This window comes from Cydia strobilella, chromosome Z, assembly GCF_947568885.1.
Source record: "Cydia strobilella chromosome Z, ilCydStro3.1, whole genome shotgun sequence".
Classification (NCBI taxonomy): Eukaryota; Metazoa; Arthropoda; class Insecta; order Lepidoptera; family Tortricidae; genus Cydia; species Cydia strobilella.
Genome location: NC_086068.1, coordinates 27108709 through 27132058, shown reverse-complemented (window position 1 = coordinate 27132058; position 23350 = coordinate 27108709). Strand labels below are relative to the sequence as shown.

Below are 23350 nucleotides of genomic sequence, written 5' to 3'. Positions count from 1 at the left end.
TATCCAACGGGAAATACCTCTTTAACCCTTTAACTGCGCCTTTTCATCGGTTGGTATAATTTGTTTAGTTATTGACACAAAATATCAAGATTGTATCCTCCAGCTACGATATACCTTACTGATTTTTTTTGTACAATATACCACAAATGATACGTAATATCTTGATATCGAACCCCAAGAAAGCAATTTTCCAATTTTTGTACATCGATTTGCGGTATTTTTATACGAACGGGTTAGACTATCGCTATCGTGGGCAACAGCTAGTGTAGGTATAAACGTATGTTTTTGACCTACGGGTACGGTCATACTGATGCAAGAGGTTCAAGTGTAGGTATACGTTGTTTCTAGCGCAAAACTTTTGAAAGTATGAAACTTGGGAAAGGTATAGTTCATACGCGGAGAGCTAGGAAAATGATTCTTGATGATGAGAGAAAAACAATGAACAGTTGTAGCAACTTGCTGTCAAGTTTCGTTGCTGTTGTTATCAATATTATCATGTACTGTTTTCTGGGGCTATCTCTATAAAAGAGAGTATGCCCAGTTTTATTTCAATTTCCGACAAATCAATCTTATTTCTGGGGTAAAATAAATCTTGCATTAGATAGTCTTTAAAAAACCCGGTTGTAATGATGTTCCTATCCCAAGAAAATTACAAATATACAACAAGTTTGGGAACAAATCAAATTATAATATTTTGATTTGTGTTTTTTAAGTAGTCACACTACTATATATAAATTAAAAACTGTAATAGATGTCATATATTAAAGAAAAAGTGACGAAGCCCTCCAGTGGTGAAGGCCGGATTCAAACCGGCGTCTTTAGCTATCGCGGCTAACGCTTGCTTTAATATATGACATCTATTACAGTTTTTAATTTACAAATATACACTTGAAAAAATTATAAATAGATCGTTGCATTATGAAATTCTTCAAATATTTTAAGGACAAGTCAAATATTCTTAGAAACGGACTTAGTGTAAATATTATTCGGCTTGTTATTATTACAAATAACTATTATATTAAACATTTTGAAACTCCTCCTACGCTTTATGCCAATAAAATCAATTTCATGACAAAACTTACTCTTCAAACTGCTGGATCGATTTTTATCAAACATAGCTAAGGACCACCACAAGGCAACGCGCAACAGACAGACAGACATTGGCGTCAAACATATAACACCCCTATTTTTGCGTCGGGTGTTAAAAAACTAAAACTTATATTTTATGTTCCCTTATAGAACCTACACTCATGCGAGTTTTATAACCGAAATCATTTCATATAAGTGAAGAGAAGAGCCGGGTTGGTATCATAAGTACTTCAAACTAGAGATGGGGCGAATATGGAGTTTTCGGCCGAATGTTTGGTTCAAATCTTACCGAACCGAACAATCGGCCGAACTATTCGGTTCATGAAATAAAACTATGAAAACGGATTTTTTTTTATACCACGTCAGTGGCAATCAAGCATACGGCCCGCCTGATGGTAAGCAGTTACCGTAGCCTATGGACGCCTGCAACACCGGAGATATTACACGCGTTTTGCCGACCCTTTAAAAACCTGTACACTCCTTTTTTGAAGAACCCCATACTGTAGCCCCTCGGGAAAACCTCGGAAAGCGGAAACGAAAACGCACTTTAGTTTTTCCTCAGTCACCCGCTGACCACGAACGCTGTTAAGGGTTCGAAACGTCGGGATGTATTATAAATTCAATATACGCGATATAATCCGTTTTCATAGTTTTAAATAAATAAATAAACATTATAGGATTCTTACAAAGATTAACTAAGTCCCACGGTAAGCCCAAGGAGGCTTTGTGTTATGGGTACTCAGACAACGATATATATAATATATAAATACTTAAATACATAGAAAACACCCATGACTCAGGAACAAATATCTGTGCTCATCACACAAATAAAGGGTCACTACCCACGAGGACAGACCGGTTTTATTTCATGAGTAACTATCGCGGTAACCGAAGACAATATTATTCGGTTCATCTTTATGATTCTAACAAACCATTCGGAAACGCTTCAATTACTTAAATAGGCAGCAAAAGATTAACCACTTCTTAGGCAATTCCCTAAAAATAAACAGATCAAGGCAAGGGACTCGCAAACTAATTTTCAACCCCCGCCAAATAATCAAAACAGATTCAACGCGACTCATCATGCGTTTTAATGATAACGGAAAATGTTTACCTGGTATAGAGTAACTTGAAAAGTTCTGGAGGAATCGAACCCGCGTCTTCAGGTTCCTAACTAACTAGCAGGAACACACTACGGCGGTACCCTTGCCAAATTCTCTAGTGTGTGCTATATTTTGAAAGGCTAGGCAAAATTAATTAATAGTTATTTGTTATACAAGGGTGCAAAGTTGTATTTTACCCGCGAGTGTAGAATTGAAACACGAGCAATCGAAAGGATTCTATAGGTGAACCACGAGCGAAGCGAGTGGTTCTCAAATAGAATCCTGAGCGTAGCGAGTGATTCAACACACGAGAAGTAAAATACATTAAATTTGCGCCCGTGTATAACACAAAACTTTTCACCTCACTATAGCGAGGAAAATGCAACATCCACAGGCGTTAGATCATCTTCATCACTGGAATCACTCATTTCTTTACGATATTATAAAAGAAAACTCTGGAAGTTGTGTATTTTTACGCGAGTCGGTGAGAAAAGTTTTTAAGTAAAAAATTTGTTGACAATGTTGACATTTCTGACGTATGAAATGTCAACGATGCGTTTTGAAATTGCATCGACTCAACTTGTGCGTTCAGAATTATATTTAACATCATTATAAAAAAACAAACGTTTCTTATGGAATTTTAAGGTTTATGACTTAAAATCATTAAATAAAGCTAAATTTGGTATTTTTCATTAGATTCTCAAACCATTTATTTAATGATAATTAATATCGAACGAATCATTATCATAAACGATTTACGTTTTGTTATCTGTCAAGCTACTTAAACACGCTCCATCCAAGGTCAAATTACTTTCCCCACTAGTGGATAAAACGCGTTTTTCCCCGCTTGTATTGAAGGATAAAAGACAACTTTCCGAGCTAGTGAGGGGAAAAATAATTTCTTTTGTTCCCTAGTTGTATTGAAAACTTGCCGAATATTGAATAATTACCGAATATTGGGAATTACCGCTCTGCATCAAACCGGGAGATAAGTTCGGCAAAGACCTACCTTGCAGCCCTCGCAGGAGGTGACGCCGTAGTGGTAGCCCGAGGCCTTGTCGCCGCACACCTTGCACGGCGCTGCCGCCTTCCCGCTGCCCGCGCTGGCGCTGTCGGCGGCGTACCTGCCGACTACATAATGTCGTATTTCAAACAACACGTCACGTTACCTCTAAATGCTTATTTAAACCATAATATATTGTAGTCATAAACACTTCGCTTGTGGCAATACCTATTATAATTTTTGTTTCAATTATGATTTTGACACCGGATACACGGAATAAATATGATTACATTCCTGCTTAATGCAAATAATAGGTAGTACATGATAACAAACTCTGTGATAACTTATAATAATAGGGTAGTTCCTACTAGTCAAATCAGTTCCTTTTTACGAACTGTCAAAACGATAAGAAACTATGGAACTTATATGAAAAGTGAACGTCACGGTCAAGTCACCTACTTTTTTAGTTCTATCCGATTTATTAAATACAAGTTGTGTCCAAAATACCTGCTCTCTACGTTTTTATAATAATTATCCTGTGCTTTATTTCGTCCATGGTGTAAAATAATTTCTTTTAAACACAGAAAACATCCCTATTATAATATCACGATCAAGGCTTTATTACTTATAATATTATAGGACATTCTTTATAGGACAAATCAACAATATAAATAAACGGGTGTGAAAAGACAGGATTTTCAACGTCAAGGACGATTTTTACCAATAATCCAAATATGAACATTTTACATCATTTTTAGGGTTCCGTACCCAAAGGGTAAAAACGGGACCCTATTACTAACTCCGCTGTCCGTCTGTCCGTCTGTCCGTCCGTCTGTCCGTCTGTCACCAGGCTGTATCTCATGAACCGTGATAGCTAGACAGATGAAATTTTCACACATGATATATTTCTGTTGTTATTTATAAATATTGGGAGTATTATGAGTACTAGGCGAGGATATACATATATACTTATCTTACTTATAAATATATACTTAAATACATAGATAACAACCATGACTCAGGATTAAATATATGTTTTCATCACACAAATATATGCCCTTATCGGAATTCGAACCCAAGACCATCGGCTTTGCAGGCAGTAAGTAGGCCAGACCGGTCGTCAATAGATTAGTTATCTCAATTTGTAGTGTTGTAAAACAACACCCTGAATGTTAAACTACGTCATTTTTGCGTCAACGTCAAGAAATGTAGGGGAGAGGTGGGCATGACGGAATACTTAATGTTTCAAGTCCAATAAAACTGAAAATGCTATTCTTTTTAAGTTTTTGTTATTTTTATTTTTATCTTTGGTAATCAGTCTTTCATAATCAACACTTACTAGGAAGTCTCTAGTTAGATAATTAAATTAAAAATGCCTTCTGGTATGGTAAGATGGGGAACCCCTACGGGACAAGATAAGAATGATTCATAGAAATATTATATTTAGGGCCTAAACAAAACTTCAATTTTTGGCTATTGGGTCCATCGTCTGATAACTTCTCACGAACTGTTTTACTTTTATTTCTTAAGTCGTCTGAGGGACAGAAAATGTGTTTACAGCTAACATGTACCCCATCTTCCCTTTATAACAGCATCCGCCGCTTTTTTCTTGGCCTCTAACCACTCTCCTCTATTTGACTTTCTTTTATACTTTTTCGCCGTTCTACAAGAGAAGAATAAATAAATTCAAATCCGCAATTCTTCATCAGTTTATCACTTTAAAACTACGACCGTCAAGATGTACCCCATCTTGCCCCATGTGCCTAATGAAATTCGAATGTTTTTTGTAAAAAAATCCGTACTTGAAACCAAACAAGTCCTTAGCTGTTGGCGTGATTGCTGGGCCATAGGAATAAATTAACAGTATATATGTGCTGGTGATAATAAGGAAACAAACGCAAACCAAATAAAACACAAAAACCGGCCAAGTGCGAGTCGGACTCGCGCACGTAAGGTTCCGTACCATAATACCATTACGCAAAAAACGGCAAAAAAGTCATATTTGTTGTATGGGAACCCCACTTAAATATTTATTTTATTATGTTTTTAGAATAATTTAGAATCATTTATTCATCAATTGTGCATTACAGGTAATGAATACAGGTGTTATAAACAATTAGTTATAGTTTGTTGTTATAGCGGCAACAGAAATACATCATCTGTGAAAATTTCATGTGTATCACGGTTGATGAGATACAGGCTAGTGACAGACGGACAGACAAACAGACAGACAGACAGACAGCGGAGTCTTAGTTATAGGGTCCCGTTTTTACCCTTTGGGTACGGAACCCTAGACATAACAAGGAATATGGCAAAAACAGTTTTTTTGCAAATAAATAATTAACGACACCATTTGTCTAGCCGGTCACTGTGCGAACTGATTGCCATGATGGCGACGCATCGTCATGCACTAACGGGATTCTGATGGTTGGTCAGTCGTGTCGCCATATAAAGCCGCTACCCCGTCTTACTCGTCTTGCCCCTCTCTCCCCTACATAAGATAGTGATTAGATACACCAAATAGGTGAAAAAACGCCTCGAGCGTAAAAGAAACCACCAAAAATCATTTTATGTCGCATTACAAGCCTGATTTAGCTATGAATACCCCCTTATTCGTAAAACTTTACGAGCCTGAATTAGTTAAATTATGTTTTATCCTTTTCTTACAAATACATAAGTCAAAATGACAGACAAAGACAAACGATTCATATAGCTAATTCAATGACTATCAATCATATTAATCACATTATTTAATTTATTTTAACTTAATTTATTATAAATATATGTTATTAATAACGTAATAATATACAAATATAAGCATAGAGTAATAAATTAATAAGCCTGCAGTATTTGAAATGTCCGTAATATGTACAATTCCGAAATACGGGTACCACGGATGTTGCGCCACAAAATCTCGTATGTCAAGGTGTTTCGGCAGAAAACGCCCTGGCAGACTTATATATTCCTGAAGAGAAGGTTCATCTCTACCGACTGGAATTGGTTTCATGCTGGTATCAGATGGGTTAATTTAGGGGTCCCGATGGTCACCTTTGAGAGCGTATGCCAAGCACTTCCGGAAGGAATCATACTGGCAGATTTCGATTTTCTGTATCTACCAGTAAATTTCTAACTGATGACATAGCTATTATTGCAGTGTCAGATGGGTTAAATGACCCCCCATTTTTCGCACCGGAAGTGGCTATCTTTTTTGTACTTTCGGCAAGTTCCGCCGTGGCAGACTATCAAATTCGGACTTAGCATCACTTTTATGGGAAACCATTGTGCATCTCATCGCGGTATCACGTTGGTTCGAAACTACAGCCGGCTCTTCTACCTGTATCCCATATTTACTTCAGTTCATTGTCTTCGAGATATTTGACATTAAAGTTGAACAATTTTAGGCCAAAAAACTGGTTTTCTGGCTATTATGTTAATTAGTTTAAAATTAAAATCTCATGACCAGTTTTTAGAGACGTCAAAGACGAACCCAAATGTGGTATTTTCTATAAAGAGGGACCTTATAGTCGATGGCGCTAACGCCATTATTAACGATGCTCCGATATAAATATAATGCCGCGCGACGCTGTGCGGCGTAAGCGCCATCGACAATAAGGTCACTTTTCATAGAAATTGCCCCAAATATGTAGATTTCTTATATGTAAGATCCTTCACAGCAATCTAGTTGCGAAAGTTGGTCTTATAATTCTATCTGTAGTGCAAATGTAGGAGTAACGGCTCAAAACTTGTCAAAAATCGATGAAAACCGCAGGGAACCCCTTAAGGATGACTCACGCAACAACGGTCCGGACCCGGGCCGGGACGTCCGACACTTCAGTTTTCAATAGAAGACATCACGTGATCACCGATCACCTGTCATAGAAAAAGAAGTGACGGAAACCTCGTCGCGGGCCCGGGCCCTTATACTTTTTAATGGGGTAAAGTTATTCTTAGGGTTCCGTACCTCAAAAGGAAAAAACGGAACTCTTATAGGATCACTCGTGCGTCTGTCTGTCCGTCTGTCACACCCTATTTTCTCCGAAACTACTGGACCAATTAAGTTCTAAAGGGTCTAGCAGGCTAAGCGAACAAGAAGTACCCCCAACGACGCATTTGGTCATTCTTTCAGGTGGTGTACTGGCACAGAATAACTAATAGTACTACCGTACAGAAAATTCACTCCTTCACAAAAGTCAGATTTAGGTATAAAATTATATCTATACTCGCCGCCTGCAAGCAAAATTGAAACTTATAACCGCGCACGAACCGTGAATCTTCTTTGCGCGCCGCAGTTTTATAACCGAGCTGCGAGTGTCGGGATTGTCACGCCACAAGTTTTTGTACCTATACCTACTGATTTATTATTTTTAAGATAAATATGTAGGAATTACAAACGTTGGTTCTGTAAACATATTTTTTAATACAGTTGCTCAAAAAGTGCTACTTTTCTTGGCTGTTTAGCGTGCGGAAAGTTGGTTTTCGCGAACTAGTGCTTTTTACTTTTCCAACTTTTTTAAATTTTTACTTGTTCCAATTTATGACTACTTATTGATGAGTGTTAATATTAGTTTCCTTTAAACGTCGTTATCAACATAAAACCTACTGTTAATGTAAGAATACGAAAAATATGCATATTTCATATTTTATTACTTACCTCTTCATCATTATAAGTATTATAACACGTTTATTTTTTAATGTTGAAAAACCATTCTTAATAAGTTGTCTGAATAGAACGAAACGCCTGTCAAAGAAGAGGCGTATTTTCTTACTGCAAGAATGTTTTAAGTTTCCAAAGGCAAAATTAGATATTGTTTTTATAAATATACGATACACAAATAATCGTAAATAACGATATTTAGGTAATAATAGTACAATGTTTTAATATTTACAATTATTTCTGTCTTATAGAACATGCATTTGAAGAAAAAACTTTCATTGAAGTGGGTTCAATAATAATAACAAAATCTATTCTAGTCGAATAAAAGCTAGACGAAAAACACCTCTTCATAATGTCAATGTCAATAATGTCACAGAATTAATAATATAAAAGTTCCGAACGTTCCGAATTCCATTCCTTTTACTTGTTGCTTTTCTTATTTTTTCGCGACTGTATTAAAAAACGTCGTTCGATACACGTGCGGAAATGTCATTCTTCACTCGTCCCGAGTCTTGCCACTCGCCTACAGCTCGTGGCAAGATATCTCGGTACTCGTGAAGAAATGACATACTTTCCGCTCTAGCATCGAAATGTACTATTTTTTATCCGGAGATAGTATGTCTGATTCTCACGGAAGTAGGTATGCCACAGAAGTACTTATTCGTTTGAAAATATGTCAGTGAATTTAAAAAAATGTTATTTCTGCTTCCTTGTTCTTTCGTTTATTCAGACATCCGTAAACAGAACAATATCTATAGATTTAGGATTTGAAGGCATTATGTATTTTCAATTTTGCTCGAGTCGAGCGGCAGCCCATTGCCATCCGCCTGCCCGGGAGGCGCGCCGGCCAAATGTACCTAAACTGCGAAGTGACACCTCCCTGGTACTGGCAGGACCTAAGAACACTACGCTTAATATCAGTCCTCGATCTTCTTTGGTTTTCGAGTTATTCAGGATAATGTAAAATAATCAGCGTATCATTGAAAGTGTCATATTTTGGAAACTGTTGAAGTTATGTGAAGTAGTAACATTGTTAAAAATTGTGTAATGTACGGAACCCTTGGGACGCGAGTCTGACTCGCACTTGGCCGGTTTTTTATTTTAATGGATCAATCTTATTTAATATTGTTCAGCGGTGAGGTGGAATGTCTGGTTCAGTAAGGCGAGGAAGGAAAGCCCGTCTTGATGGTCACAATTTATTATATTTAAAGCACACACAATGTAAGCACCTGTAAGGTGAATGTGAAGGATAGATTCTAATTGTTATCCGTTTACATGGAAACAGAAAAAGTAAAATAACAGAGTGTAAAAAGGAGTTAATACATTATATAACAAGTATGTTCTGTTGGACTTGCCAACAAATATTATTTACAAAATGTGGCGCAAGAATTTTTTCCCCTCACTAGCTTGGTAAGCCGTCTTTTATCCTTTAAAACAAGTGGGTAAAAACGCATTTTATCCACTAGTGGGGAAAGTCATTTGATCTTGGATGGAGCGTGTTAAAGTAGCTTTTGACAGATAACAAAACGTAAAACGCTCATTATAATGGCTCGTTCGATATTAATTATCATAAATAAATGGATTGAGAATTTAATAAAAAATACCAAATTTAGCTTTGTTTAATAATTTTAAGTCATAAACCTTAAAATTCCATAAGAAACATATGTTTTTTTATAATGATGTTGAATATAATTCTGAACGCACAAGTTAACTCGATGCAATTTCAAAACGCATCGTTAGAAATGTCAACATTGTCAACAAACATTAATTTTACTTTAAAACTTTTCTCACCGACTGACTCACGTAAAAATTGCGTAAAAATACACAACCTCCAGTTTTCTGTTATAATATCAATTCAAAATGAGTGATTCCAGTGATGAAGATGTTCTAACGCCTGTGGATGTTGCACTTTCCCCAATATAGTGAGGTGAAAAGTTTTGTGTTACACACGGGTGCAAATGTATTTTACTTCTCGTGTGCTGAAACACTCGCTACGCTCAGGTCTGTTTTAGAACTATAGACTCCTTTCGCTTGCTCGTGTTTCAATTCCATACTCACGGGTAAAATACAACTTTGCACCCTTGTATAACAATAGTTATAGAGTGCTTATTTTGAGTCCCGTGCAAGCGAAAGATTCTATAATATTCTATAATTTAGAATCTTGTCCATTGCAAGGGACTCAAAAGCGCACGAGATGTAACTTTGATCTCGTGTAGTACACAAGATTTTTCACCTCAGCAGTGAGAACATATTTGGAAGGAAAAATACAACCTGAAAAAATGTAATCGTTCTTCATCACTTTTTCACTCATGTTTTCATAAGATATTCTAACAATTAAGTTTAATTACCGCCATAAAATACATTAACAAAACGAAATAAACTTCAATGAAATAATATGGAAATAACGAACGTTGAGGCCCCATTCGCACAAGAGCTTAAAAAGCGTTGCGTGTGCGACGCACTCATAAGTAAGAGAGAGAAAGCGATATCTCTTTCTCGCTCTTACTTATGGGTGCGTCACAGACGCATCGCTTTTTAAGCTCTCGTGCAAATGGGGCCTAATTAACAATTCCATAGACAACTTTTTTTGGAAAAAAAAACTGTAAAGGCCCCTCCAGACTCGCGGCGCGACTTCGCGGAGAGAACATGTCGCGAGCGACGTTGACGTATGACTCCACACTCGCGCGCAAACTTCACGGCGATTTCGCAGTTTGGTTCGCGCCAAGATGGCGGAAAAGCATCAGGTGATCGAGTTTAACTGCTAGTTATCTATGGCATCATACGTGATTTAGCTATTTGTCCATTTTGTTTTGTTGTAAAACCGTAAAATATAGCCGCTTTATATAATAATATTATTATTTATCTTGCAACATATGAGTCAAAATAGTGTGTAATGTGGAGTCTTGCCAGTTCTCGCTTCGCGCCTCCTTTGACGCGGGCTAATAAACCGACAAAAAACGGGGAACTTGGCGCGAAGGCGTGAACAATCAGCGAAATCGACGCCACACTTACGTTCGCGGCTTCGCGCCGTGATTCGCGCATGAGCGTGGAGGGCCCTTATGAAACGGTCCGAATTCCGGACGGCGGCTATTTGTTGTATTTGTGAACTATAGTGGAGATTGTTAAAAAAAGAACTATTATTTTTTCATGATAATCTTTGTATTCATTACTTTAATTTTACAGTAAAATACGTAAAATATAAAATTAAAAACTGTAATAGATGTCATATATTAAAGAAAGTGACGAAGCCCTCCAGTGGTGAAGGCCGGATTCGAACCGGCATCTTTAGCTATCCCGGCTAACGCCATGAACCCCTAGGCCACCTCGCCACGGCGGTACCCGTCCCAATTTCTCGACTATATGCCATCTTAGTAAGAAAAAAAAACATCAAAATATTTAATAAAATAATTTGATGTTCCCAATACTTTTTTACGTAAAATATAGTTTTTATCAAATTTTAGACTTTTTTTCATTAACTAATTATTACGAATTCATACGCGTGTTTTGGAAAGATGCGTTTTGATTTATTTTAGGGGACTATTATAAACCTAATATACCGTTAAACGTTTGAACTTTTTTTTTGTCTCTTTCGTTTTGCTAATAAAGGGACAGAGGGAATAAAATCGAAGTATTTCGAACTTGTATAGGCCCCGCACGTTGAAATGATATTCGAATATAAATATCACTCACATCACTCACTCACTTGTCACTTGTCACTTGAATGTCATTTTGTCTCACACAGTGAGTGCTCACTGTTTTTAAACAGCAAAGTACCCTTGTTCGAGCTGCTGAGGTGAAAATAACTATTTTAACTTCTGTGTCACTTAAAACAAAGAAAACTACCTATTAAAAATAACACAAGAAATGTGGACACAATGACGAGGTGACTACTGTCCTCCGCGATTCAGTTATGACTAGAAGGTATGAAGGTTAGAAAGGAGACTTTAATGAGTCTTTTGTTATTTTTACAAAAGAAAATATAAATACTTACTACATAGAATTAGTTTACATGTTTTCTAATAAAACCGGCCAAGAGCATGTCGTTCCATACTCAGTGTAGAGTTCCGTAGTTACCCTTTCGTCACAAGCAATAGGCTAAACGGGAGCTAATAGTATAGTAGATTGTTAACCAACGGATCTATTTCACATTTCACTCTTTTCATATCGAATACGAGGACACCACAAAGAGAAAGCAAATTTCATTAATTTAAATTAAAGTAACAGACGTATAGGCATGGTTTTTTTCTTAGGACTTACTTTCAATCGGAGACTTCGCATGTCTGGGTGCGTGCTTAGCCAAGACGCCAATCGATCGTTCGCTCCGCAGCGAACGATACGGTACTAGCCCTCTATCACTCTTCCATATAGGTGCGACAGAGACATGCGTTTCGTTCGCTATGCAACGTAAACGATTGGCATCTTGGCTACGCACCCTGCATGATCATAATAATCCATAGCGAAAAACATAAATTAAATTGCAATATTTATGAAAAAAAACATATAGGTAGCCAATAGGCAACGGCATTACTCATTAACCCAATGAATCTGTTTTAGAGAAATTCAATATTAAATAACAATTGAATGAGTAAAATAAGCAATTTTTATGTAACATTTTACTTTATTTACATAAGTAATGCCAAATAACTAAAACCCATTTAATGTCTTAATAACGTTTAACTAGCTGTGGCTGTAGTACGTCTTTTTATTATGAAGGGGAGACTTATTGCGATAACTCAAAAACGGCTAAACCGATCATGTTTGCTATAGTTTTCATTTAATGTCTTTCTTAAGCTCTATTTCTACCATTTTTTTTCATAATTTTTGGATCCATGGTTCAAAAGTTAGAGGGGTGGGGGGACACATAATTTTTTCTTTCGGAGCGATTATTTCCAGAAATATACTGTATTTTTTTTTTGTTGAAGAGTGAAGACCCCTATTCGTCTTGAAAGACCTATCCAACAATACCCCACACTGTAGGGTTAAAGCGAAAAAAAACACCCCCACTTTACGTGTAGCGGGTACCCTAAAAGTTTTTTATTTCATTTTATTGTACGACTGTCGGTTTAATTGATTTATATAACCATGCCTTTCAGCTTTCTAGCGGATCACGGAGCAAAGCCTCGGACAGACAGAGACGGACGGACATGGCGAAACTATAAGGGTTCCTAGTTGACTACGTAACCCTAAAAACGCAGGAAAATGTAGCATTCAATTAGGTAGTACGTAGGAGGGTACGTAGGTTGTACAGTCAGCTGCAGAGAAAAGGTACCCCACGCCCATACCAATTTACAGAACTTTGTATGCAGGGGCGGGGGGGGGGGTGCCTTTTCTCTGCAGCTGACTGTACATTATTGATCTATCTAGGTACGTCATCATCACATCCCGGCCGAAAACTCGTAAAGTGGTTAAGGGCGATGTTTAATTAATCCTCGTGGACGTCAGCTGCCGCTACATTGGTGGGTGACATGGCAGCCACCGAAACACGTAAAAAAATTGTCATCGCCTCCCGATTGATACTTGGTCAGATGATTGTTTGTACGCTATTGTGAATAAATTATATCGTCAGCCAGCTGTATCCCGGTGCAAATACCGTCAGCGGATACCCTGAAGGCCGTAATGCAGAAAGTGGCTAACTACGAGTTTTCACCCTTGAGGCTATGGTCATTGAAATCTATTCCTGGCTCGCGGTCTATAAACTCTCCCGCGAGGTCCGCGCCAAAAATGTCTACGGTGGGGTCCATACTTTTGAAGTTTCGAAGTTACGCAGTATTTCCCCGACTGCACGTTATGTGGCCACTGGCCACTGGTAATATCGACGGAGTAAAAAATCCAGTTATGGAATCATCTAAGCTTAAAGCGATATACAGGGTGTAATAGTCCATTTCGATGCTAGTGCGGAAAGCAGGTCATTACTTCACTAGTACCGAGACCGGGATGAGTGAAGAATGACATTTCCGCACGTCTATCGAACGACGTTTTTTTAATACAGTTGCGAAAAAATAAGAAAAACAACAAGTAAGGAATTCGATACTTTTATATTATTAACTCTATGACATCATTGACATTGACATTACCATTACCAACCTAGGGGGGCCGAATGCCCCATGCAGACGGCTGTATGCGGGGGTCGTCAGGAGTATGACGCTCTAAGGAGCCCCAATCTGGGCCGGACGACCCACGGAGGCCACGAAGGCGCTGCTCCGTCGGCCGCAGAGGGTGGTGGCCCAGAGGATGGTGAGGGCCTACCGCACCACCTCTCACGCAGCGACATGCCTCCTTGGGAGCTGGACGCGGGGGTGTGTTTCGGATTCTTTGGGAATCCTTCCTCAGGCACGAGTGTCCGCGGCGGTTGTACGTCGTGCACTGCCCGCGCCGCCCGCCTCGTCGCTCGTTGCGCACGCGCTGATGGGGCGGGGGCGGGGGGCGCGAGGCAGTCCAAAAAAACGCCTCTTCTTTGACAGGCGTTCTGTTCCATTCAGACAGACCTTATTAAGAACGGTTTTTCAATATTAAAAAATAAACGTGTTATAATAATGAAGAAGTAAGTAATAAAAAATGAAATATGTATATTTTTCTTATTGTTACATTAATAGTAGGGAAACTAATATTAACACTCATCAATAAGTAGTCATGAATTGGAACATGAATAAATTTAAAAAAAATTGAAAAGTAAAAAGCACGCGAAAACCAACTTTCCGCACGCTAAACAGCTACGTAAAGTAGCACTTTTTGAGCAACTGTATTAAAAATTATGTTACCTACCTGCGGGTGAATACATAATTACATACATATATATGTCATACTGAGCAACTTTTACTTTGGTACCAACCCCAAATCGCGAAAAAATATTGGCTGTTTCATACATTTTGTCTGGTCTGTTGATATTTTGTATGATAGTCAGTTTTATTTTTCGCGATTTCGGGGTTGGTTTTGGTACCATAGTAAAAGAGGCACAGTATGGCCTATATATAGGTATTAATTGAAGGTGACTGAATTTACACCCTGTATTATAAGAATACTTAAAAACATTTGCAGCTTATCTATTATGTGAAAAACGTGTTCAAATTTTGTATGCAGGCCAAAACTACGTTGATCAGCCTCGCTCGCGTATAGTAGACAGGCAACAAGAGACAACTTGTGTGGTTTTTGTGTCTGTCTGTATAACCAAGTAGACGAGTGAAGAAATTGCAATAAGTCTCGAATGTTCGAGTGTGATTTGGCTAGTATCCTGTCTCGATTTTGATCTTATTGATTCTGGTATTCCTGATTCTGGTGCACCTAGTATTATACAGATGTGTCATACGCGTGCGCCCGTGAGGGACAGAACATATGCAATGCGTCAAAATTAAAAACACGTTTTAACATTCCTGACAACATACCATAAACAACCAACGTAATTTGGTCGGTTTTATTGTTACGCACCATAAAAACGGTTGGAAACAAAAACGGCTACGTCACTTAGGACTTTTTAGAAGTAGGCAGAAAGGAAAAGTGAGACTATGACAGGACAAACAATAATAGCGCTTTCTCTGCTACTCCTACTGAAAGTTCCATAAGAGCATCTCGTACGGTCATCTCCCCCCTCCCCCATTTCATCTCGATACTATTGTATCTCTATGGGTGTATCCTAAAATAAAACTGGCTGGATACAGAAGACTGATTTGGGTTAGGATAGCAATATAATTATCGATATGAACAACTCGCTGAAGTCATGATAATCATGTGTGATAAAGCACCTTCTCTTTCTTGAACCAGTTCCTGGGTGATATAGGATAATCATTTACTCGTACCTGATTTCACCGTTAATGTATATATTCACTTTAATAAAAGCTTCTTATATGTAATGTAAGCACCTACCTATGAGTAAAATTTAATTATTTCTTTAAAGATAATTCAGGATGAAAGATGTTTAATCCATCTTCGAAACTGCACATACTATTCGACCCGGCTGCTAATTAATACCAATCAGGACTCAGGAGGGATCACCATCACCACCCTGTCAGAATGAGTGATATAATTGTTATGGAGGTGTCAACATAAGCGTCAATTTCTATGAAAACATGGCTTTTATTGTGTCACTCCCACACCTTGTCTCGTGCAAGTCGGTGCAGGGTTGGCTTAGACATAATCTATGTATTCTATTGGTTTTGCTTGATAAGGTTGATTTCAAATTGAAGCTTTATGGAAATAGCGCCTTATTGACAACCGACAATAAGTACCTTTTTGGTTAAAAATGGCACATATTTATTTCACATCATCTATTCGAAAAAGGGCTTATTCTTCACCGCTAGGAGGGATCAAAGTGGCACTTTTCTTCCCTGCTAGGAGGGATCAGTGGCACTTTTCTGTTCTAGGACACGATTTTTTTTCTTTTTTGCATACTATTTTTTTAGGTAATTAATATTTTAGAACATAATAATTTTCTCATAGGTGATTTGAAAAACAGTATGTATCACATGGTAGCAATAGTAGATTGTGTCACAAGGGAGCAAAATGACATATTTACGGCGAGGGCGTACAATTGAATCCTAAACGAAGCGAAGGATTCTATAATAGAATCCTGAGAAATAGGTGAAAATAATTTTGCTACCATGTGACACATACTGATTTTCACATCACCTATGAGGAAATTACATACTAACATATATTAGGTTTCAAAACATTATTATTTTAAGCAAAGATCGATACGGACAAAGTGCCAAAAATATGTGTACACGACCTTAGTATAGGTACATACTTCTGGCACTTTGTCCGTATCGATATTTTCAGACGTGACTGTAGTGACAAATTAAAAGTACCTACAGCTCATAATTATGTACCTAATATATTTTCAAAAACAGCAGCAAATAACTAAAATGAGACAATGAAAATCAAGTACATTATTTTTGTAGATTTTTCTGATAACAAATTAGCTCTTACCCCTTTGAACCAAATCTTCGGAAGAACACTATGAAGACTGATATCACTTATATTTATTATTATTAGTGTCGTTACCGGGATGCTGCTTAAAATATCTGACACAGATGAAAAGGCCAATTATTATTGATTTAAACTAAGTATTTACAAATTTATACAGAATACAGAACCGCATAATGCTTTGTGAAATATTTGTACAATTTTTTTTAAATTTAAACTTTTTAAATTGCATAGACAAGTATGGCTGCGTTTAAGGAGACCTAAAATGTCAAAATAAAAATTAAATTATTAAACAAGTGTTTTTACGTTTCTTTGTAAATATTACGCTAATTAATTAATTTACTTAATTTAAATATGATATTAATTAATTTAAAATACGTTAATTACATTTATTGTTTACAATTACAACAAAATATTATTTAAGTTAGAAAAATTGTATGCACGTAATCGATTATAAAGAAATTGTAATCGATTATCTGCATACTAATTTCATATGTCTTTGTGTCAATATTTCATACTGGCAACAAAATGTCCTTGAACAGAAAAGTGCCACTTTGATCCCTCCTAGCAGGGAAGAAAAGTTCCCTTTTCGAATAGGTGATGTGAAAAATTATTTCCATCTTGGGCGTTATCACTTGAATCTCTCACTACGCTCAAGATTCTATGTTAGAATCCTTCGCTTCGTTCAGGATTAAATGTACGCACTCGCCGTAAATATGTCATTTTGCTCCCTTGTGACACAATATACTATTTCTCCATATGTATAAATGTATATTTATAAAATTTGCACACGACTGTCCCTATGACTTTTGTGGCTTAGGTACAGACACAGATATAATCAAAATTATCGTATCAGACTATGGGTCAAAATCAAAAGTAACCTATCTACCGTCCTCTGCTTGCTTAACAAATTAAAAGAGATAATATGACTGTTACAGATACTATTGAACACGAACTCTTATCTATTTATTTCAAAAAGTATTCGAGGGTAGCAGATAGTTTTGGCACGTTATTTCATAGCTGTACGAGTACGTTACGTTACTGGTGATATTGATATGAATGCTGACTGTGCTAACGATGAAGATGACGCTTACTTTCTGAAACTAACCATTACATACTTACTTTTTAAAGCAAACAAATATTCTTTCGTATTTTGAGAAGCATTTAAATAGTTCTGGTGCTTCAAGTGATATGATATTCAATAGAAATGTGCAAAAGTAGCCACTCGATTAGAATGTTTGCCTGTCACTTATTGACTAATATGTAGTTAGGTAATGATTTGCGGAGCTTTCTGTTGCTGATGGCTTGTCCTGGTCTAGTGGGCCCGTGCCTGACACTTTCTTAAAACACAGGGCTGCCTTGCCTGTAGGCCTGTAGCCGAGCCGAGCAGTAGGCTCGCTCCATCATTATTAAACTGATATTTAACATATCTTATTTCTGGCATAATCAATTTGGATATACATAATTGTCAACAGAAGTATACTGCTGCTCTTTATATTACAATAATTTTAACATTTATCATGGCTTCATTATAGCAATGATTAAAATATTTAAAAAAATTGGCTTAAGTATATTTTATTCTATTTAATATTTAATAAATGTTTTTAAATAGCATAATTAAATATAAAATTCTCTCTTCTCTTCTTCCTGCCCTTATCCCACGTTATGTGGGGTCGGCACTACATGTTTTTCTCTTCCATTCTCCTCTATCTTTCGTCACCTCAGCACTCACTCCTTTCTTTCTCATATCCTCTTTCACACAATCCATCCATCGCTTTTTGGGTCTACCATACGCTCTCCGTCCATCAACATTCATCCCTAACATTATTTTGCCTATATGGCATTCATACCACCACGCTAACCTACTACTTCTTATCTTCTCCGTTACTGGTGCTACTTTCAAACTTCCCCTAATATACTCATTTATTATATATATAAAATTATAGGTACATAATATGTAACGTATTACTATAGTTAAATATTCCGTTCTACTGATGCACAATACAAATTAAAATATAAAAGGTAGCAACACCAACATCGGCAACAACCCTAACCTTTTCCCAAAGCAATGATTGCAGTTCAACAAACTGCGCGCGACTCGATCATTGAACCTGCACTAACAGTTATTTCTATCTCTTTCTCGCAACTACAATAAAAGCTTTCTTGTCTTTTACTAACGTCGTAACGTATCTTATACTTGTTAATATAGTTCCACTGATGGTACGGTTGTCTGGGAAACATTTAACCTGCATAACGACGCGTCAGTGGACGGTGCCGAAGCCGAGCCGTGGCGATCGCGTAGCGTACCTACGTACCGGTACCGCCAACTACTTAACGTACCTAGGTACCTAGTCTACTCACTGACAAAGCGATACCAGGATAAATGTTACGTAAGAATTTCATCGGACCATTTGTGTTTTGATAAAAACTGTATACTTTCACGCTTTGAAGCCACAGCTACCTACCTACCTACCCATTACATATGTATGGTGGTTTCGTGAGTTAAACTTTTATCATAATTATTGCAGTGGTAATTTTATAGGTAAGTAAACTATTCCTTTGGTATCTAGTGCCTAATGTAACCATAACGGAGAGACTTTGAACCTAATGTTATAAAACCAATAGTGGTAAGTCGTAAGTAAGTAAGGTATAAAGACTTGATGCAGGGAGGTCCTTGCTCCGACTGTCTCACGATGGTCTCCGAAAATGTCTCGCTTCAAATAATATAGTTATCAGTTTTGAGAGCATATTTTTCAGGACTTTAGCGCATTTTATGACTGTACGTAAACAATGGATCACCCGTCGGTCCATCATAACGATCGATGGGCTTTTGGTCAAACTGCGTAGGGTAGTTTAGCCGGTTGTGGGCCAGTTTAGCAAAATTTCGAATTCAAATGTATTTTATGAACAATAATATATATGTATTCGACCAATCTTTGTCAATTTCATAATTCATTTTTGGACTAAAAATATAATACACTTACCATGTTTGTATCAAAATCCGTTACTAATTACAGTTTTATTTATATAATTAAGAATATAAGAGAAGTAATTTAGGTGGTTTTCGGTAATTTTTTTTAGTTCTCGGCCGCTGTAGGCCGAGCACATGATTGGCGTGACAGTATCTCGCCGCCAGATTGACTACCCGTCTTTTACTAACTGTATGAATTAAAGGGGGACGGGTAGTCTATGTCGCGGCGAGATACTCTCGCGCCAATCATGTGCTAGCCCGGCTGGTTAACTAGTTGTCGCCAGCTGTTACTCGTATTTATGTTTGTAAATGACTCTTATTTCACAATCAATATGAATTATTTTTGAATAAAACAACAAATATTCAATGGTACAATGTATTACATTAAGGAACGTTAATGGGAAATTTTATGGTACCTACATCTCGTAAATAGTTTTCCAAAACATTACTCAAAATATAAAAATAAGACATTTTGTAGGCCTAACTAGCAACGTGCGACTTTTAATTCGGAGGTTTTAAGGGTCGGTAACGCCCATGTAACCCTTGGAGTTGCAGGCATCCATAGGCTACGGTGACTACTTAACACCAGGCGGGCCGTATACTTGTTGACCACCAACGTAGTATAAAAACAGATTCTGCTAAAAATATTGTAAAAATGTTTTTTTTTTTCAAGGGCCCAAAAGCCCGCAAACTAAATAAATTTTACTTTTTTCTCGGCCGTCATAAGTTAGCTAGTTAACTTTTTATAATCCTGTTTTCGGCCGCCAAATACTTTTATATTTTAAAGCAGATTTTAACGAAGTATTTGTTAATAAGCATGCGGCCACATGAATTACTTTGATACAAAACAGGTATTTTTTGAAACATTTCTTTTGTTGGCTTTATTTTAATAGGGAAGATAATCAATTAAAAAACGACGTCCCTCAAGCCCTCAAGCCCGTTCTCGGCCGAGCGGGGTGGCCGAGAACTAATGTTACTTAATTTATATTCTGACGTCCGCGCGGGTTCGTTCCTGTAGTTGTCCATCGCAATTCAACGTGGTAACGCGGCTAAGAGAGTGATGGGTCAGGATACCTTTGCGCCGCGCCGGGGACAACTAGGGGGCGACTTTTAGACTAGTCTTAAGTTACAATTGTATTGTTGCTATTATTTTTTTTGTACTGACATGCTTCAAAAATTTGTTTAAGCAATGACGAAACCATATTATTTTCAATATTTCAAGTAAAAAAATTTTTTTTATAAATGTGGTTGGACTGCAAAAACTGCCAGGCTAAGGTGAGGCCGACCAAGACATACGTCAACAGGTTTAATTTAGCTATTACAATCCGTTTTTTTTCATTCTATTTTTCGATTAGGTAGATTGTAGCTGCCACGTGGTACCATAATTTAATTCGGTCGGACACAGGAACCTGCCAACACAGGATTTGGCCGACCACTTTTTTTTACTGTCCTCATAGGTAGCTATCCTGACATACAAGTTTCATTATATTTTTCGATAAGATTTTTTTTGATGAATTTGTGTACCACTTTTTTACCATTTGCACAAAATTTGCGGATAGGATAAGTCGCGGCCGACCAAGAGCAGTTGAAGCTACTAAAAGTCAGCTAGTACACAGTAGGCATTTTCTATTTTTTTATCAGGTAGGGTTTCATGAAGCAGGCCAACGGACTATATATATCATTGTGAAATTGTATTTAGTTAACCGACTATCAAATTTAATTGACATATCAAATATTTCGTACATTGCTTAATGACATCAATAATGGTCTCAAACCCACGAAATCAATATTTTACTTACCTCGAAAAAATATTGAATCACAATTTTTTTACAAAGGCCATGCCAGGATCTAAGTGAGTCTGCTCCCAGCGAGTTTTGGCTTGTAATTTTTTTTATTGATGTCTTTCTATTAGCGAGTATGCCAAATTTCAGCTCCCCAAACTTTATAGTTAAATAAAAAATAAACGAAATATGATCTTTCTTCATTTTTTTTTCTAGCCAGCCGATTTTGACGTGCGTCACGTATATTGTGCATGTAGTAAGGACAATTACATGATATTAATTTTGTGACATATTGCCGTACAAAAACTTAAAAAAAAAATATAAATTAATTTTTTTTTTTTAAAGTATATTATCACGCCAGCGACACCTCCAGATTTTTCAAAAAAGTAGGCCTCTTTAATAAGCTATCAGATGAATATAATTACTTTATTTTATCTGTGGTATCACAAGGTGTTTTTCATAATTGAATACATCACTATATATTTACTCGCATACCCGCTCTTTAAAACTAATCGCTTACAAACTCTTTAGAGAATCGTGCACGTTCGTCATAAACACTGGCCACTGATAAAAATAAAAATAAAAAATGTGAATATGTTTTTCTGTGCCGGTTTTATCAAATAAACTTTCGATATCGCAAGTCTTAATTAATAACTAACAACAAAATGATATTCAAAATGATTTTTACGGCACAGAAAAAATATATTCACATTTTTAATTTTTTTTATTTTTTTTTGTCAGTGGCCAGTGTTCATGACGAACGTGCACGATTCTCTAAAGAGTTTTATAAGCGATTAGTTATAACGAGCGGGTATGCAAATAAATGTATAGATCACTATACATTTATTTGCATACCCGCTTGTTATAACTAATCGCTTACAAACTCTTTAGAGAATCGTGCACGTTCGTCATAAACACTGGCCACTGATAAAAATAAAAATAAAAAATGTGAATATGTTTTTCTGTGCCGGTTTTTTCAAATAAACTTTCGATATCGCAAGTCTTAATTAATAACTAACAACAAAATTATATTCAAAATGATTTTTACGGCACAGAAAAAATATATTCACATTTTTAAATTTTTTTATTTTTTTTGTCAGTGGCCAGTGTTCATGACGAACGTGCACGATTCTCTAAAGAGTTTGTAAGCGATTAGTTATAACGAGCGGGTATGCAAATAAATGTATAGTGATGTATTCAATTAAAAAAAAAAAACACCTTGTTATACCACACATAAAATAAAGTAATTATATTCAATATATAAACTATAGGTACCTTACCTGGTACCTATAGGTAACCTGGGTGCCTAGCCAAGATGCCAGTCGTTCGTTCCGCAGCGAACGATAGGGTAATCTCTCTCTATCACTCTTCCATATTAGTGCGACAGAGACGGTTGCGTTTCGTTCGCTACGGAGCGTAAACAGTTGGCATCTTGGCTAGGCACCCCGTTCATCTAGAAAGCGAAACACATACGATTTGGTTTTAATGTAAACTATACGTACCTAAACGGTTGGCATCTTGGCTAGGTACCCTGGTCATCTAGAAAGCGAAAGATACAAGGAACGCGTTTCTACGACCCATTTTAGAGGCCAGCTACAGATTTGGTTTTAATGTAAATTATATTAATGATACCTAAACGGTTGGCATCTTGGCTAGGCACCTTGGTCATCTGGAAAGGGAAAGACATACGTAACCCGTTTCTACTACCCATCCAGAGGCCAGCTACAGATTTGGTTTTAATGTAAACTATACGTACCTAAACGGTTGGCATCTTGGCTAGGTACCCTGGTCATCTAGAAAGCGAAAGATATAAGGAACGCGTTTCTACGACCC

General features: G+C 37.0%; 1 protein-coding gene and 1 non-coding gene across 2 annotated transcripts in view; both read right to left on the bottom strand.

Moving 5' to 3' along the window:
- Positions 1-23350, bottom strand: part of LOC134754318 (ecdysone-induced protein 78C) — a 159304-nt gene that overhangs the window by 47139 nt on the left and 88815 nt on the right. The window contains exon 3 of the mRNA XM_063690574.1: positions 3202-3323. Coding sequence (XP_063546644.1) covers positions 3202-3323 — 122 coding nt within the window. The remainder of the gene's footprint in view (positions 1-3201; positions 3324-23350) is intronic.
- Positions 11106-11178, bottom strand: Trnas-gga (transfer RNA serine (anticodon GGA)). Its single transcript has one exon. It is a non-coding gene; the product is annotated as a tRNA-Ser (tRNA).